General features: G+C 44.4%; 1 protein-coding gene across 2 annotated transcripts in view; it reads right to left on the bottom strand.

Moving 5' to 3' along the window:
- The window catches only part of LOC136423859 (rootletin-like), a 60,478-nt gene that overhangs the window by 1,875 nt on the left and 41,321 nt on the right, over positions 1-17,282 (bottom strand). The window contains exons 10-16 of one of the 2 annotated variants that reach the window (XM_066412222.1): positions 11,434-11,601; positions 10,990-11,016; positions 7,272-7,478; positions 5,161-6,930; positions 3,633-3,797; positions 2,521-2,594; positions 291-2,184 (exon numbers count right to left, since the gene is read on the bottom strand). In XM_066412222.1, the coding sequence (XP_066268319.1) occupies positions 291-2,184; positions 2,521-2,594; positions 3,633-3,797; positions 5,161-6,930; positions 7,272-7,478; positions 10,990-11,016; positions 11,434-11,601 (4,305 nt within the window). The remainder of the gene's footprint in view (positions 1-290; positions 2,185-2,520; positions 2,595-3,632; positions 3,798-5,160; positions 6,931-7,271; positions 7,479-10,989; positions 11,017-11,433; positions 11,602-17,282) is intronic. The other variant, XM_066412223.1, reaches the window with a different exon arrangement.

The following is a 17,282-nucleotide window of genomic DNA, read 5'->3' as shown; positions in this document are numbered from 1 at the left end:
GGATCAAACAAGAAACATAGAAGCTGTATTGTAAGGAAAGGTTGGGAGTCTGCCATTTGCCTATACATTTTCCACCAGTAAGCATCCACGAGAGCATTGTGGCAATTAGGAAATAATGCAGATCGCAATATCAAAATAACGTCAGCAAGCTAACATCATCATTTACGAAAACTCATCAATGAATAAAATCAATGATGGAGTTGAACGATCGTAAATTCACTAGAGACAAGAAAGATGAATGGATTAATTGATTGATAGATAATGCATAACAACAGATAGGCCTGTTATACCTCTGTGTGTAGAAGCTGTCTCATGGAGGCCAGCCTCCTGTCCAGCGCGGGAATCCCCGTCTCCCTGTGGATCTGGTACCGCATCTGCTCCTGCCTGCTGCGGGCCGGGTACGTGTCTCTCCCGAAGGACGCAGACGCCGAGCCGCCGCTGTCCTCGCTCGCCGCCGCCCTGGCCAGTCGGTTGCCCTCCCGGTACCTCTCCTCGGCTGCAGTGAGCTTTCTCGTCGCTAGGGTTCCTCCGTCGGGAAACGTGATTGAATCGCTGCTGACCTCACCCGCAAAGCGCCTGCGCGACACGTTGGGCGACACCGGTGACATTGACCTCTCCGGGTCAGGGGTCAGACGTGACGGAGTGCCTGGCGGTGACGGTGACCTCCGGAGTCTATCCGGGTACACAGGACGAGGAGGTTTGCTCGTGAGCCGCGATGGCTCGTCCAGGCGGAGCTCGAGATGTCTCGTAGGCGGTGCTGACTTTGACCTTTCCACCATTCTCTCCTCGGGAAACGTTAAACTTTTTACCATGCCTTCCTCGCGTCTTAAAGGGTACTCCTCAATGCGTTCTGTTTTGGTCCTACTCTCTACCAACCTTGCAGCGAAGTCGTCCGCGCCGCGACGGCCTCGTGAAAGATGCGAATCAACGCTCTTAGATCTGTCCATTTGTAGGTAGGATTGTGTGTCGTGTGACTGGTGGCGCCCTAGAGGCCTGGAGGCAATGTCAGAGTTTCCATACGTGTCCATAAGGGAAGGAGAATGTCGGGAATAAGTGTCCGCCTCGGAGGAGAACAGTTTGAGTGGAGGTTCAGAGTGAAGAGGTGGGTCGTGGTGGGCTAAGCTAATATTTTGAATCCTGGACTGACCGAGCCAGGACGCGACGTTATCGTACGGACCGGAACTTGCCGATTTCGGAACGAAGGGCTCGGTGGACGGCGGTCCCCTTTCCGGGCAGACCACGCGGACGTTCTGCGCGACTAGCTTCGGGGAGCTCCGGTCCGAGGCCGGCGACGGCGTCCGCTGGTCGTCCGATCTCCGCAGCAAGATCTCGTCCAGGAGTTCCTGCGTCGCCGACGTCTCCTCGCTTGTCGTGGACCTGTCGGTGGGGGAGTCTAGGGACACAGACGGGGAGTCTTTCATCTCCATCCGCGCGTTTCTCTCGTCCCGCTCCGCCTGCGCCTTCATGGCCTCCTTCTCGCGCACGAGTTTGGAGAGCCCCCTAACGGGGATGCCGAGAACTGGCACGGCACCGACAGGAACTATGGTGCTGCCCGGCAGGATGGGCACAGGCGAGGGAGCATCGCGGATCTGCTCGTACTTCCTCAGCTGGATCCGCCCCCTCGCGTGCTCCTCCTCCCGTCCCGTGCCCGAGGACCGCTTCGGTACAACAGCATACGGTCCTGTCGCACCGTTCACGAAGTTCATCGGCTTCAAACCGTGGCTCTGCGTCCTCGCCTCGAACAGCTGCTTCAAGGCCTTGAACTGGGACGGGTGCATCAGGTCGTCGCCCTTCAGTTTCCCGTTCACCTCTCGCCTGTCAGGAATGGGCGCCGTGTGACTTCTCTTGCTGTACTTCTTGGGTTTGCGATCTGCAGGCTTCTGCGCCGTCTTGACCTCGCCGAAACCCTCGGTCGTCGCCCGAAAGGACGTTGACCGTGGGGGAATAGGCGGGCCGCTGACATCATCGACGCGCCCACGATAGGGAACCTCCGTCGCGTAGCGATAGTAACCCCTGTTCTGATTGGACGACGAGCACAGCGTTTGTGCTGACGTCACGTCCGGATGCCTGCTGCTGTAGCTGGCCGTGTACCCAGAACCTGATGACGCGCCACTTGTGTGGTACAAAGTCTCCATGGCGGAATCCAGCTCCTGCAGGGACCTCAGGTCGCTCTGAGACTTCGACCTAAAAATTGAAAAGAAACTTAGTCTTTAACCAACACTTTTTTTGTATCATTTGCAGCATTATTTTATTGAGGGAAAACATGTATATTGCAAGTAGTCCTTAACTAATCAAAGAAAAAAATTAACAAGAGTGTAATTTTTGAGGGATGCGTACAGTTAGAATGAATATGGTATAACCCTCAGTCAAGTCTTCAGTCCATGGACTTTAGAGGTTGATTTTTACGCATAAGAATAGAAATCATATTTGGCAATATTTAAACAAAGTTTGGCTGCTGATCGTCTTGAATACTAGTCCCATTCAGGATTTGCAGCTGAGCATGATTTCTTAAGGACTCACCTTTTGAGAGGCCCAATCCCGCTGACCTTGTAAGTCGAAAGGTCGTCGGTAACGGAAGCAATTTGCCTTAACGCCTGTCGAACAAATGTCAAAAATATATTAATGGCCTTTCCAACTTCACGTGTATATGTCATCTTGTTATAACAAATGCCAAATGGTGTAGGTGCAATTATTTGTTAAGGGGTTGGTTGTATCAAAGCAGCTGGTTACCGTTTAGAGAGATCACTTGCCTTTCGGACATGTTTATGTCATCTTGTCATTTTATATGTCAAATGATGTACATGTCATTAATCCTAAAGAGGTTAGTTGCATCAAAGCAGCCAAGTATCGTATAGGGAAATCAACAGCCATTCGGGCGAAATGTGTCTATGTCATTTTGTCATCATATACGTCAAATGTTGTACATGTGAAGGTGTTAGTGGAATGAAAGCAGTTTACTATCACATAGAGACATCAATGGCCTTTCAAAATGCATGTGTTTATGCCATCTTGTCACTACAAATGTCAAATGTTGCACATGCCATTGTTAGTGAAAGGGTATCAAAAGAGCTTAACGTCATACATTAGAAGGTCGTAAAAATCAGGTTATATCAGGACTCGTGGTTTGATAAAAACAGCTGTTACTTTTGATATCTATAGCCTTATGTAAAGCAGCCTCGTTCGATATGTATAGTTGATCTTTAAAACAAAACGAAGGCAACGACAAAATCTGGAGAAACATGCATCGACTTTAAAGAATCAGTATGAAAGTTACAAGGAATAGGGTTATTTCGAAGCACATGTCTGGATGAACCTAGAAGAGTCCGACCCATACATGTATGCCATATAATTACATGGCTAAAATTACGCATACAGGTCGAATTTTAAACGACCAGGTGTGAACATCCAACATGGCGGCCAGTGCTTACGTCATTGCCACGACGTGAGTGTAAACACACCAAAACATATCGCCATTTTGTATGAATACTGTTTTTGACCCTTGCCCTATCATACATCGTTGTCTGAATAAAAAGTGGCATTGGGGCTGATCAAAAGCTGAGCTTTAATGACGAACATACAAAGAAAGAAACAAAGAAACAAAAAGAAACAAACAAACAAACAAACAGACTGACCTCGTCTAGCGTCCTTTTCAGCTGCCGCTTTTCGATCTCCCACCGCAGGATCTCCTCCGTGTTCGCGTTGTGCTTCTGCGCCTGCGTCAGCCCCGAGCTGTCCAACTGCTTCCTCTTCGGCACGGGGTCGTCAAACACCGGCGAGAAGGGGCGGAGAACCTGGAACTGTAGACATAGCGGGTTAGACACGAGAAGTCCTCGGCCCAGTGGCGTCGACAAAATTAGTAGCCTAAACAAAATCGAACAAAATCGTTCTAGAAGAGTGTCGCTTATACGAAAGAGTGTTTACATCTAGATGAGTGTCACTATAACTGTGCTCGGAACAACGGGTTAGATACCGGTAGTCCTCGGCCCAGAGGCTTCACCAAAAAGAAGTAGCTTAAATACTTGAAAAACTTGTAGTTTAGTAGAGTATCGCTTAAAATGAGTAAAACAAAAAAAACAAGAGAGACAGAGAGAGAGACTGGAACTGTGCACGGATCAACGGGTTAAATACGGGAGGTCCCCGGCCCAGAGGCGTCGCCAAAAATTAGTAGCTAAAACAGAACATTGTTTATATCTAGAAGAGTGTCACGGAAAACGAGTAGAAATACCAGAGAGAGCCCGGAACTGTGCACAGAAAAACGTGTAAGACACGGGAAATCTGCACACCAGAGGCGTCGCCAAAATTAGTTCACTAAACAAATATATGCACTGAGTTTATACACAAAAAATAATGTTATTGAAGGATAATAGATTTAATCTAGAAAAAATAGATGTACTCAGTTTTACACTAAGAAGAAGGTCATCGAAAATCACATGATATAATATAACACAGTTAATCACTGGAATTAAGCAGGGTGATTGCAGATATATAATTGAGTACATAGAAGCATTAGGAAGGACCAAGCAAATAAAACACAGTACATACATGATAATCCTGATCACATGAACCCCACATTTAGGGATTACCTGAACTGTATCATAACGTGAGTCGTTTTTGTATCCTCTGATACGCGGTAAAGCTATAGTGTCTAAGCTAGAGTGGGTAGTAGTAACGTCGTGCGTATTTCTAATACCCACTGGTGGTACAACAATGGGTGACTCATAACTAAGAATTTCAGTCCCACGATATTATTAAGAACGAGCCAAATACAACACCGTGTAATACACGGTCTAATCACAGGCAATATCCAGCTTACACACAACAGAAAGGCGTAGCTGCTAATACTAAGATTAGTAGACATAAATGTACCTACTTAGTCACCTATAGTACAGCTCCCACAACAACAAACACGCCAGCCAGACATTACGAATGGGGTCATTAATTATTCAACAGTAGGAGAGAGCCAGACAATTACGTTCGTTCCTTTCTACAGTAAAACATCACATAGGCTGGAAGAAAGGAAAATAGTGGTCATTAATATTAATGAGGCAAAAGAGAGCTAGAGAGAGGCGGGCCCGAGCCATACGGGTGAATTAACAGCGAGAGAACGAGGGAAAGAGGAAAAGTCTTTTGTTACGTTTGCACAGTGTTGAAATGTCATACTTCTTCGGGCCTGGCTTGCCAACAGGAGTCGGTAGGAGGCGCTTCCGGCTGGTCTGTCTCCCTGTCATCTTTACGTGGTCCTGATGATTGACGTGGGTCTACGCCCCTCAGCGGCTGTGGGACCGCTTTGCGTGCGGGCTGCACTAGTTCAGACTGTACCATTTTAACGTCAGTAGCTTCACCTGCTGGGATGTTGCGGAACTGCCAGTTGTATCCAACGTTGCTCACGCCCAAATGTTCAGGTGCTATTCCTTCTATTCGCCTTGTCTGCTCGAACATCTTGATCAAATCTTTCTTTCGGCTGTTGCTGAGTACTGTTTCCTTATAATTGTCCGTCCCGGGGTGGTCATAAACGTTTCTACGATCGTCATCATCAGATCTATATCCACTGTCTACTCTTTTGTTATCATGGTCTTTCAGAAGATCAGGTGCTGCATTCTCCAAGGCTGCGTCTTTCTTACCGCGCAGGAGAGGATTCACCTTCCAAGGGATGATGTCACCATCTTGAACATCGTCGTTACGAGTGGATGAATCGTTCCATGACACTGCCTTACGATGAGCCCTTGGCTCTCCTTTTTTCTCAGTCTCTGAGACAGTTTCTTTGTTCTTTCTTGCTGTTTCATCAAATTTGAAGCTGTCCTTTTCTTTCTGAGTGGCGCCATCGTCCCTTTCCTGGAAAACGTGAGCGCCTTCATCTACCTTTTCCAGGAAGACCCCACGGATGTCTTCGACTGAGGGCCATTTCATCATCTTAGTCTCCTTCTGGAAAGGACTAGTGCACGTATCTTCTTCTTTCTCCTCCAGATCCTTTTCGAAATCATTTTCTATTTCAATACGTTTAATCTTTGGTTTATCTTTTCGCTTTTCACACCTTTCTTTGCCTCTCAGTTCTACCTCCTCCTTTCTGTAACAACCTCTGCTTTCCACATTTTCATCGTCAGTCCCAGAGACCGAATCGGTAGAAGATAGTCTGCTTCGTGGTCGGTTATCATACAGACTGCTTTGTATGGGTGTTGAGCTTGTCTTCAACTGTTGGACTGTGTTCAACATATTTTCATCGTCGGTCCCAGACACAGAATCTGTTGAAGTTTTTCTGCTACGGGGTCGTCTATCATGCATACCGCTATGCGTCAGCGCTGAGCTTGTCTCAAATTGATGGACTATGTTCAACACATTCACCGGTGTAAAAACATCCTCTGTTTCATCGTCCGATAGATTGACAACTCTTGGTTTTACTCGTCCGTAATGATGAAATTTTGGACTTGTTCCTTGTAAATGGTCATCATTTTTTGTGTTAATTTGGACGCAAATTTCTTTTCTATTCCTGGTCTCTACATTCTTGTCTTCTGGTGCTTCCTCTGCCGATGGTATCTTCTTATGTGATACTTCCTTCGGTGCCAGACTACGTCGCCATGACGACAGCTTCTTTTCGAACTTGCTGGAACTGTAAGATGATCCCTCTCGCTTATGTGGACGCAGCTTTTCTAACAGTCTCGATTTTCCTAATCCCGCACGTTCTAAGGGTATCACATGCACTGAAGGTTCCGGTTCAGCTAAAAAGATGTCTTTCTCTTTACGATGCATTGGATGTGGAATTTCTCTATGTTCGTTTTCACGTGGTGATGCCCGTTCATTGTCTTTAATACTTCGTGCAGGTATGGCTTTATTTTTGCCCGACGTTGCAAATGGGTCATTACTGTTCTCGAAAGTATCTTTCCCATCAAGATCTCCTATATACAGGCGTGCATCTATCCCTAGCTTGTCGGTTACCTAGGAAATTGGAAGAGCGTGCATGTCACAAAGCAACTGACTTACACCAAGACACAGTTCTTTTTAAAACCATTCTAGCTAGAGTTGTTAAGAACAAAGTGCAATAATCTAAAACTTATTTTACCCGCATAGACCTAAAAGAGTCTTCATTTTGATTCCAACACAAACGGGGGTTTCAAAATAGGGCAAAAAATGATACCGCTTGATATCATTGATGGAGATCGAAATAAAACAAACAAACAAACAGATGCTTAGTATGTCGATCACGATGGTGTGATAGCATCTAAAAGTATCATTGTGTTTGCTACATTGAACCTGAAGTACATAAACGCTACACTTACCTCGTGTATCTTTGACTGCATGCTGCTTAGCTGCTCCTGCCACTGGTTCCTCTCCTCTTCAAACATGTGCATCAGACTCTTCTTCTCTTCCTCCCACTTTCGCACCAACTCCGTCCTGTACACGTACGGGTCGCCAGGGGGCGCGCTTTGACACCGCTCCATGTCCGGGTCCAGCAGGTCCGCCATCTTGTTCTGCTTCTGACCATGCTGAATGAACAATGTACAAGTGAAATGGATACGTTAATGTGTGTTAAACTATACCGGTAGGGTAATATTCTAACAACCTTGACAAATGTGGTACCGTCAAGGAACTGCCTATGGATCAAGGACATAGTTATAGGACATAGTTAATGACGATTACAGTTTGGGAAGCATGGTACATCAACATACTTAACTACATACCAGATGAAATAGAACAACGTACAAATTAAATACCTTGCTGTGTGTTAAACAATAGTAGTGGGGCTAATTCTGAACATTCTCATACTCGCAGTTAGAATGATGATCATAAATATCTATTTATCGATGTACTAAGTTCACCGACAAATAAATGATTCTAGAAAATATTTCAGATAGAATAAGTCAAGTGTGTCCAGCTATCGGTGAGTTTCTTACAACTTTGGTCTTTGCTAAGACACTAAGCAAGATGGTCTTCAAACCATCTTACAAAAGCAGATGCTGATTCTACATCTCAAGGCGACTAGACTATGATCGACCTTCACTTACAACAGAAGCTATTTGTACTTTTATGTGAAACTCATAACGTCAAAAATGTCATGCTGCTATAAAAGGTCTGCGGCATTTAGTCCATAGCGATCGACAGGCAGCGTCAAAATGTTGAAAGTATCTAGAACTTAGCGTAAAAAGATAATTTTGGTGTATTTCAAGTGCTAGCAATCTTGAAGACCTTACATGAACTCTTACAGACTTTATGGGATGTTTTCGAGACCTTGTTTTCAACACGCTGCCAAAATTGGTGCATTGGGGACCGTAAAATGAAAGACAACACCGACCACTGGGACAAAAATAACCGACTTTGTTTTCATTTGTTGACATCACATCACGCAAAGGTTTCATACTCAGAATCAACTTTGTATAATTACGCAATTTCTTAATGGTAATGTTAAACAGAACATCTGACAATTCTTTGCAAGTTTTAGTCATTTTTGCGACACAAGCTTGCAGGTACTTAACGGAAGAGTTTGTGTTTTTTTACAGTCTGTTGATTTGAACCCCAAACACGTTGTGTTTCACCCTACGGTCGGTCACAACCCCAGGAAGAATGGGCAAAATGTCCCTAATCAGCAGACGAGGCCTTTCCGGGAATGCGATTGACCGAAAACAAACAGGCAGCCATGGCCTCAGAAGTTCAAGTTCGCAGCCGCGGCTTTATATAACCGTTATGGCGGTTGTTTATGCTGCTGACGGTTCAAAACACTGGAGGGGCTGCGTGTTTATTGCTGGGGGGAGGGGAGGGAACAGAGTGTGTGAGTCAGTCTTTACATCAATCTGTCTGATGTGTTAGCTAAACTTTGTATCAGGTGTTTTAGCTTCATCCCCAATGGACTGACATCTGTCTGTCTGCCTATCTATCTGTCTGTCTGCCTGTTTGTCTGTGTGTCTGACGGTTCAAAACATTGGAGGGTCTGCGTGTTTATGGGGGGGGGGGGGGAGGGGACAGAGTGTGTGAGTCAGGCATTACATCCATGTATCTGATGTGTTTAAATAAACTTTTTCTCAGGTGTTTTAGCTTTACCCCCAATGGACAGACATCTGCCTGTCTGCCTATCTATCTGTCTGTCTGTCTGTTTGTCTGTGTGTCTGACGGTTCAAAACACTGGAGGGGCTGCGTGTTTATGGGTGGGGGGAGGGGACAGAGTGTGTGAGTCAGGCATTACATCCATGTATCTGATGTGTTTAAATAAACTTTTTCTCAGGTGTTTTAGCTTCACCCCCAATGGACTGACATCTATCTGTCTGTCTGCCTGTTTGTCTGTGTGTCTGACGGTTCAAAACATTGGAGGGTCTGCGTGTTTATGGGTGAGGGGAGGGAGCAGAGTCTGTGAGCCATCCATGTATCTGATGTGTTATCCAAAATTTGTCTCACGTGTTTTAGCCTCACCCCAGCGGACTATCTATCTGTCTGTCTGCCTGTCTGTCTGTCTATCTGCCTGTCTGTATGTTTATCTGTCTGTCTGTCTGCCCATCTGTTTGTCTGTCTGCCTGCTTGTCTGTGTGTCTGGGGAAAGAGACAGTGGTTCGAGCCGCATAATGCGTTATTCTTAGGTTGATCTCACCTGGTTTGACCTCATTTCTAAGGCACTGAAGGTTGTGGGCGTGCGCGGGAGTGTGTGCATGAGTGTGTCTGTGTGTGTACTTGTCTATGTTTGTGCGCGTGTACATGTTCCTGTGTGTGGGTGTGTGTGCGCGCGCACGTGCGTGTGTGTGTATGTGTATGTGTATGTGCACGATTGTGTATGTCCATGTGTGCGTTTTTCCCTGATTTGTCAAGATCTAAGTGAAGGGATGAGGTCGTCTCTGTCATACATCTATATATCTTTTGAGAAAAGACTAAAGAATTAGATGTTTGATTCCTTTAGAAAATTCAAACTTTCTTCGAACATCGAAATACCTTTTGAGCATTTGACTTATTCGGACATATAAAAATGAAATATTTTCATTTGCCCGGTAAATAGTTTCCATCAAGTGAGACTGAATCAAACTCATGGTGTAAAATAAGAGAAATTCAAAAGTGAAGGGTCCTTAAGAGATGTAGGCCAAGGGCATGGTCAGGCCGTAAGACAGTAGCTAACTCTGGCAGTGTTTACCATACCACCAGGATCGGTCCCGTCATCAAAGTGAGGTCGTGGCCTCCGCGCTGTGGGTGTCCGCTTCACCCGAGCCGCTACACCTGTCACATCGCATAGCGCACATATAGCGGCGAACAGTACTCTGCAAGCAGAGGTTAGTGGGGAAGATTGTGACCTTTTTGTCATATGCCCTGTTTTTTGTCCGCTGTCCCCACCAACCCCTGCCCCTGATCAGAGGCTCAAAGGCAATCTATCAACAGCCAATCGTTGTGGGGAGAGTGGACAAAAAACGGGTCGTATGATAAAAAGGTTACAATCTTCCCCACCAACCTCTGCTTGGAGAGTACTGTACTGCGCCTGGGACTGGGTGCAGCGTGGGGAGGTTACTAACCGAGCCGGTATGGGTTTATCTGGCTTCTATGGATGTTTTGTCAAAGAGATAGCTCAAGGAATGATCACGATACCTGTCACATCACATAGCGCACATACAGGGCGTGCAGTTCTGTCCTGCCTGGGACTGGGATCATCGCCGTGAATGTATGAGTCTATCCGGTTTTTATGGTTGTTTTGTCAAAGAGAAAGTTCGAGGAATGGATACTCATCTCCTCTATCCCTTTTAGTCTTTACTTTCAGAACAAATTATCATGACTTGTGTTCTTGTATGTTTATGGATATGTCATCTTTTAACAAAGCTACAAATCGATACTTTATAAAATTATAACAAGAGACAGATCGATGTACATATATCATTATCACATAGCCAGATGGCGTCGACCAATCAGGAGTCTCCATTGCCCATGTGTAATGACACCTCGGGACGGGACTCTTAATCAAATACATAAACATTTAATCATTTAATTGCTCCGTTATAGATTTTGACTATGACATCAGAGAGTTTTGGTGCTCACCTGAGGCTCTGTTGCTTTCGTCTCCACCTGAAAAAAGAAGAACAATGAAATATACATAATGGAAAAACTTAAATTCTACAACAGGATAAGATTTCGAGATTTGATTCCGGACATTTCGATTGACATCCTAATCTTAGCCAGTTGTAGAGTTTGAATTGTTTTTATATATTGTGTACCTGGATGTCTAACCTTCATAAACGTAGTCTGGTAATATTACGTTAAGATATTCATAAACATGTGGATTAAAAGAAGACCGACCACTTCACTTCTTTCTTCCAGCCGTTGTTTCAAGTTTCAACATACAACGCTCAAAATTATTCTGTGAGTTTTAAAATTTACATGAATATATTGGTGTTCTCCATCGTCTTGTTTTACAGTTGCAACTAGGCTGGAAATAGTAAGTTAAGATATTCATAAAACATGTAGGTTTAATCAAAGTCGTACCACTTTAATTCTCTCCTCGAGCCGTTGTTTCTCGTTGTCCCAGGCGGACTTCTCGGCCATGTACAGGTCGTGAATGTCCTTCTTCCGCTTCTCCTCATTTTTCAGCTGACCCCTCAGATCCTCCAACAACCCGCGAAACTCCGACAACAGTCCCCGACTCTCATCCACCTGGAGATGACACAGATTAAGGTTTATCCGTCTGTTACAATGTGAATGTCCTTATTCTGCTTTTCTTCCTTCTACAGCTGACTCCTCAGATCCTCCAACAACCCGCGAAACTCCGACAGCAGTCCCCGACTCTCATCCACCTGGAGATGACAAAGATTAAGGTTTATCCGTCTGTTACAATGTGATTGTCCTTATTCTGCTTTTCTTCCTTCTACAGCTGACTCCTCAGATCCTCCAACAACCCGCGAAACTCCGACAGCAGTCCCCGACTCTCATCTACCTGGAGATGACAAAGATTAAGGTTTATCCGTCTGTTACAATGTGATTGTCCTTATTCTGCTTTTCTTCATTCTACAGCTGACTCCTCAGATCCTCCAACAATCCCCGAAATTCCGACAACAGTCCCCGACTCTCATCCACCTGGAGATTGAACAAGATCTTTTTTAACCTACACCTGCCCTCCCATGGTTGTCTAGGTATGGCCAACAGTCGTATTTAGTGGTCTATTGTCAAAACAATGTCAGTTCACTGTCACATGTATACCCCCGAAAACAAGATCGATGGTTATCCTTCTTTAATAGCCTCCACCAGACTTTCCTACGGGTGTATGCGGTAAAAAGGGAATAATTGGCCAGGAGAGTCAGTCCACGGTAAAGGTTTACATTTTTCTCGCCTGCAAATGAATCCCTATGGTGGCCAAACTTTCCTTCTAAATATTCTCCCTATATATAGTAGAGTGGATTCATTCCTCAAGCTAACCGACATCTTTAACACCGCAGTCGTCCCTCAGTAAGACATCTGAAGCCGCATATATAGTTCCTGTGTAGGACTTTTATTCAGTCTAGTAGCACGACCGGTTTCGCGTGACAGCTTCTTCAAGTGTACAGACTAAATGACACAAGTTAATGAGGTTCTCACTTTTATAGCTTTCCAGTGTGTATTGCACTCAGGCTGGTAACATGGTGACCTGGTGCTTGATACCTAGAGGTCGTTGTGCTCCATATAGTTAGCGTAGTCAGTTTGTTAGAGACATTTGCTTCAAAATGCTCCTGTAACTTGAAACATTTTCAGGAATTTCTATATATTTGTATCTAGCTCAATGCGAGAACGATGCGGTTGCAGTGGGTTCACCTGGAGATTAAAAAGATTAAAGATTATCCGTTTGTTGCAATTCTAGTGTAGTTTTGTGCACATCCATGGGTATTTGATAGAGATTACTATAGATAGATTGAGGATAATCCGTTTGTTAGAATAGTTCTTGTAGCTTTGTATGTTTTTGTGGATATAATTGCAGCTCTGACTGTCATCAACCTCAGAAAAAACAATGTCTACTGTAATCCTTCCTGAATGTAGCTCTGTATATTGCCGTGAAAATATCTGAATGGTTATATCTAGTCCATTGCAAGACTGATGTGGTTGTATTGGTGTACTTAATTGGCATATCATAAAAATCAAGGATTATTCATTTGTTAAAATTCTTGCTGCAGCTTTGTACATTTTCATGAAATTGTTGGTAAATTTATGTAGCAATCGTAATATAATGTTGATAATTTATGTAGCAATCGTAATATAATGTTGATAAATTTATGTAGCAATCGTAATATAAAGTCTCCCCCTCCATTTTCTGTAATGGATGAGTCTTATAAATAAATGAATAAATGAATAAATAAATAAATAAAGATATGCACTGGTTTACTTTTGGACATAAGAAGAAAACTAAAACATTCAACGGTGAAGAAACTTGAGCTCGCCTCTTCAAAATACGACGAGAGCCAAATTATTACATAATAGCAAAACAGCACCCTAATAAACATGTCCTGAGTATGCATGAATTAGCAGATTATTGCATAATGTTTCCACCTCTGCGTCTGCATCCATAAGTTTTATTAGCTGATGAGTACACTGTATGTGCACGTAATATTTCATACCTGAACGTACACCTGCTCCTGCCAAGAAATCACGGAGCAATGACCGAAGGAAACCGTGGTCAGACTTGGCTGGGAGAGAGTTATTTAGAAGGAACTTTAACCACGCAGTACTGATCCGTGTCTGCTGTTTTCGTGGGTATCAGGCCACCTGCTCAGGGCAACTTGGCATGGATTCAACCGGACTGATAAACGGACAGTGAAATATAGATGTGTTCAAGTGCCGTGCAGATCGACGATCTAGAAGATTCCAATTACAGTTTACATTGAAGAATTTAAAGGAAACCATTTTGGTTTTGTAAATAAGACGATAAAGAGCACTTATATGAATGAGAGATGAACCCTCTAAAATTACACTTGATGTAAAGATGATATGCTTTGAAGCACTTGATCGATAGTCACTAAAGCGTTTGAAGGAAAAAAGATATACCCAGGGCATCATTTTGACTTTGGTTCCGTAAACATAATGCTAGAGGGCACGGATATACATCAATGATAAGCCCTCTAAAGTTTAAATAGACGCAAAGACAGGGTGTTTTGAAGGAGGTAAGCATGTATAGGATCCAAAATGCTGCAATTAGACACTGTGGCGTTTAAGGGCAATGCTACATTAGGACGTCACCGTCACATTGGTTAAGGTAGTACAACGTCAAAGAGCACGCATGTATATCAATGATCAACTCACCAACAGAGATATTTGGGAACGATGCCAAAACAGAATGTTCCAGAAGACTGCAATTAGACATGACAGCGTTTAAGGTCAATGACACAAGTGCGGATTCATTTTGACGTCAGCACCGTGAATACAAAGTCAAAGATCCCGAATATGTATGAAGGATAAACCCTTGAAATATACATTTGGCAAAAAAGCAAAGACGTTAGACGTTAGAAGCAACAATGCGGATACACGATATAGATTATTGCAATTAGACACTTCCAACGCTTAAAGGCAATGACATATCGGTACGAATTCATTTGGACGTCCGTTCTTCTCAAACAACAACAAAGATCACGAAAATCCATCAAAGATAGTCTCTTTAAAAGAACCGTCGGCAAGAAGGTAAAGATAGTGTTTCGCCTCGCATGATTCTATTTCCACAATACTGACGTCATCATGCCCAAGGCGAGCCCATTCACACGTCCCAACTCGCTTCCGACTCCTAAAGCGTTTTTAACGATGTGACGAACACTGACGGGAAAGGAAAGAATCTAATTGAGCAGGAGAAAAACAGCCTCCGGATCCTCTACCCCATGATCCAAACCTACATCCCGTTACGGGCGGTTGTTGAGAAAATGATCTGTTGAGCTTGTGGTTCGCACGCAACTTGCCCTGTGGTATTTCAGAACGTATTATTCCGTTGCGTTGCCTGCCACGCCATGTTTTGAAATGGAGAACGATTTGGGACGAGTTGGGACACAGCCCCATTCCAATTTTCAACCTCACAGTGTGCTACGGCACTTTTGCAATAAAGAACGTTTTAGATACAACATTCCTTTTCAAGATCTATGCCTACATGCCGTAACAATATGATAAGGAAAATTTTAAATAAAGTGCTTGTATGTTTATCAACCAAAAGTGAACCCGATGATGCAGATCAGCAACTCAACGACGGACAACTTGAAATATTTTTACCGGATGCGAATGAAGCAATCTCACTAATAATCGGTAGCTACACTTATTCCGCATGCACGAAACAAAAACAAAACATTTTCTTTTCCGGTCCGAAGAACAACAGCGCCGAATATAACTGAGCGACAACCAATAAAGAAACCTGCCGAAGAAGCTGATCAAGAAGTCAACGACGAAACAACTTAAGATCTGTTTACCGGATGCGAAAGAAGCAACCTTACTCATGATCAGAATTTATGCTTATCCACGCATACAAGAACCAAAAACAAAACATGTTTGGTTCGAAGACCAACAGCACCCAGTACAAATAAGCAGGCAACAAACAGGGGAAAGTGACGAAAACGCTGCAAACATCAGCTAAATCTGATGGTTATTTCACAGGCGCATCGCAAGGTCATTCTTGCCTTCGTCAAAGAACAACAACGCCGGTTGCAACCAAGAAACAAACAAATAACGAAGCTGCTGAATAAGCTGTAAACATCAGACATGTTTACCTGATGATTATTCCACAGGTTCATCGTCAAGCCATTCTTGCCTTCAATCACCATCTTGGCTATCCCAAAGTCGCACAGGTCTGGACGGAAACAGTCAGGAACCGCAAGAACTAACCACCGGTAACAACCAAGGCCGGACTCAATATGAAGCGCCGTGCTGTCCACAACCGCACTTGGACCTCCGTCCAGTCATCGACCGGAAGTGACGTATATGGTCATCCTTGTTTTGCGTCAGTTGACGCGATGGTAACAGTCATGCTCAAGCTATTGAAAAATGCTTGCACGGACACTGGACAAGGTCGTAGCTTGGAGATCGGTTTAACACATGTTATTAATCCTCTTTTGAAAAGTAATAGGGTCTAAGTCTAGCTTTCGCTATGCCGCAAACGGCCAGGGCTTGTGTGATGGTCGCGCTCTATTCCTCGGTCCCTAAATATAGGGGTCAGGTCACATTAAATAGCTTCGCTCGACCTAAAATAACCCGATATGTGAACTATGGGTGCGCGGTCCTACCGACGCTTCTGCCTTCCGGCCTGACTCACACTTTCAACATCAAAAGGCATTTCAACCCAAAACGCCACCATCCACTGTATTTCCTAGAACCTTGCAGTGTTTCTACACCTAACGGTGAACACAGTATCAGGCTATCTGACACCTTTGTCGTACAGTAGCCCTGGTGTCTCATGGCTCCGAGCGTGCGATATGACTAGACGGGCCGATACGCCTGGTATGCACAGGGGAGGGGCTAAAAGTTCATATCAGGAGATATCAAGGCAGCGTCATTAATTAAAGAGACAGCTTCCGTGTCTTTGTTTACTTCATCGCCCGGACCTGGGGAGCTCATCGCCGACGGTGTTGTCGTGAGACGAGGCAATCTCATGACGACGTCGACAACTCTGCACGCCAGCGCTTTGCTGACAGATGATATAATCGGTGATTTGTCTGTTATTTGTCATTGGCTGCCTTACGTAATGACTTTGGACGGGGTCCTTATGACTCTAACATAACTGGACACTGCCGTCGGTAAGGATAGATGTGCATATTATGTAAACTATCATGTAATAAATCACACCCTACATCCGTAAACATCATACAAAATAAATATCACAAGACCAAGATTGATTTTTTTACAGTGATTCATGAACTCTACTTTCCACAAGTAAAGACGAATGAGATGTTCTTGCAACAAGCTTCATGTACATTACGCAATGAGGAGTACAAGAAGTACTTCTAAAAGTCAAATCAACAAATGGAGCCTATGGCGCATGAGGAACACCACTTTGAGGTTCTGTAACTTACCAAATGTCCGTTTCCTAGCTGCTTAGACGATTGCATGTCATAGAATGTTCACGTGGCCGTCCCTAGGGGTGGTGAATCTATCCCGAGGGGGGTGGGGAGGTCTCATCCCTCTAACACGTCACCAAGACGTGATGTTCACGCGTTCACACCACGGTGACGGCGGTAGGTATCCTTCCCGACCAACTGCGCATGCGGGGGGAAGCCTAGACTAGGTTTCCCTGGACAGAGGCTACTTTGTTCACCAACTCGTGAACACATACTCTCCGACACTGAAGCAGTCTGGTCGAAACGAAACTACCTGAAACCATTCTCCACACTGCAACATCACCGAGG

The sequence above is a fragment of the Branchiostoma lanceolatum genome, chromosome 18 (genome assembly GCF_035083965.1).
Source record: "Branchiostoma lanceolatum isolate klBraLanc5 chromosome 18, klBraLanc5.hap2, whole genome shotgun sequence".
NCBI lineage: Eukaryota > Metazoa > Chordata > Leptocardii > Amphioxiformes > Branchiostomatidae > Branchiostoma > Branchiostoma lanceolatum.
This window is presented reverse-complemented; position numbering and strand designations above follow the sequence as displayed.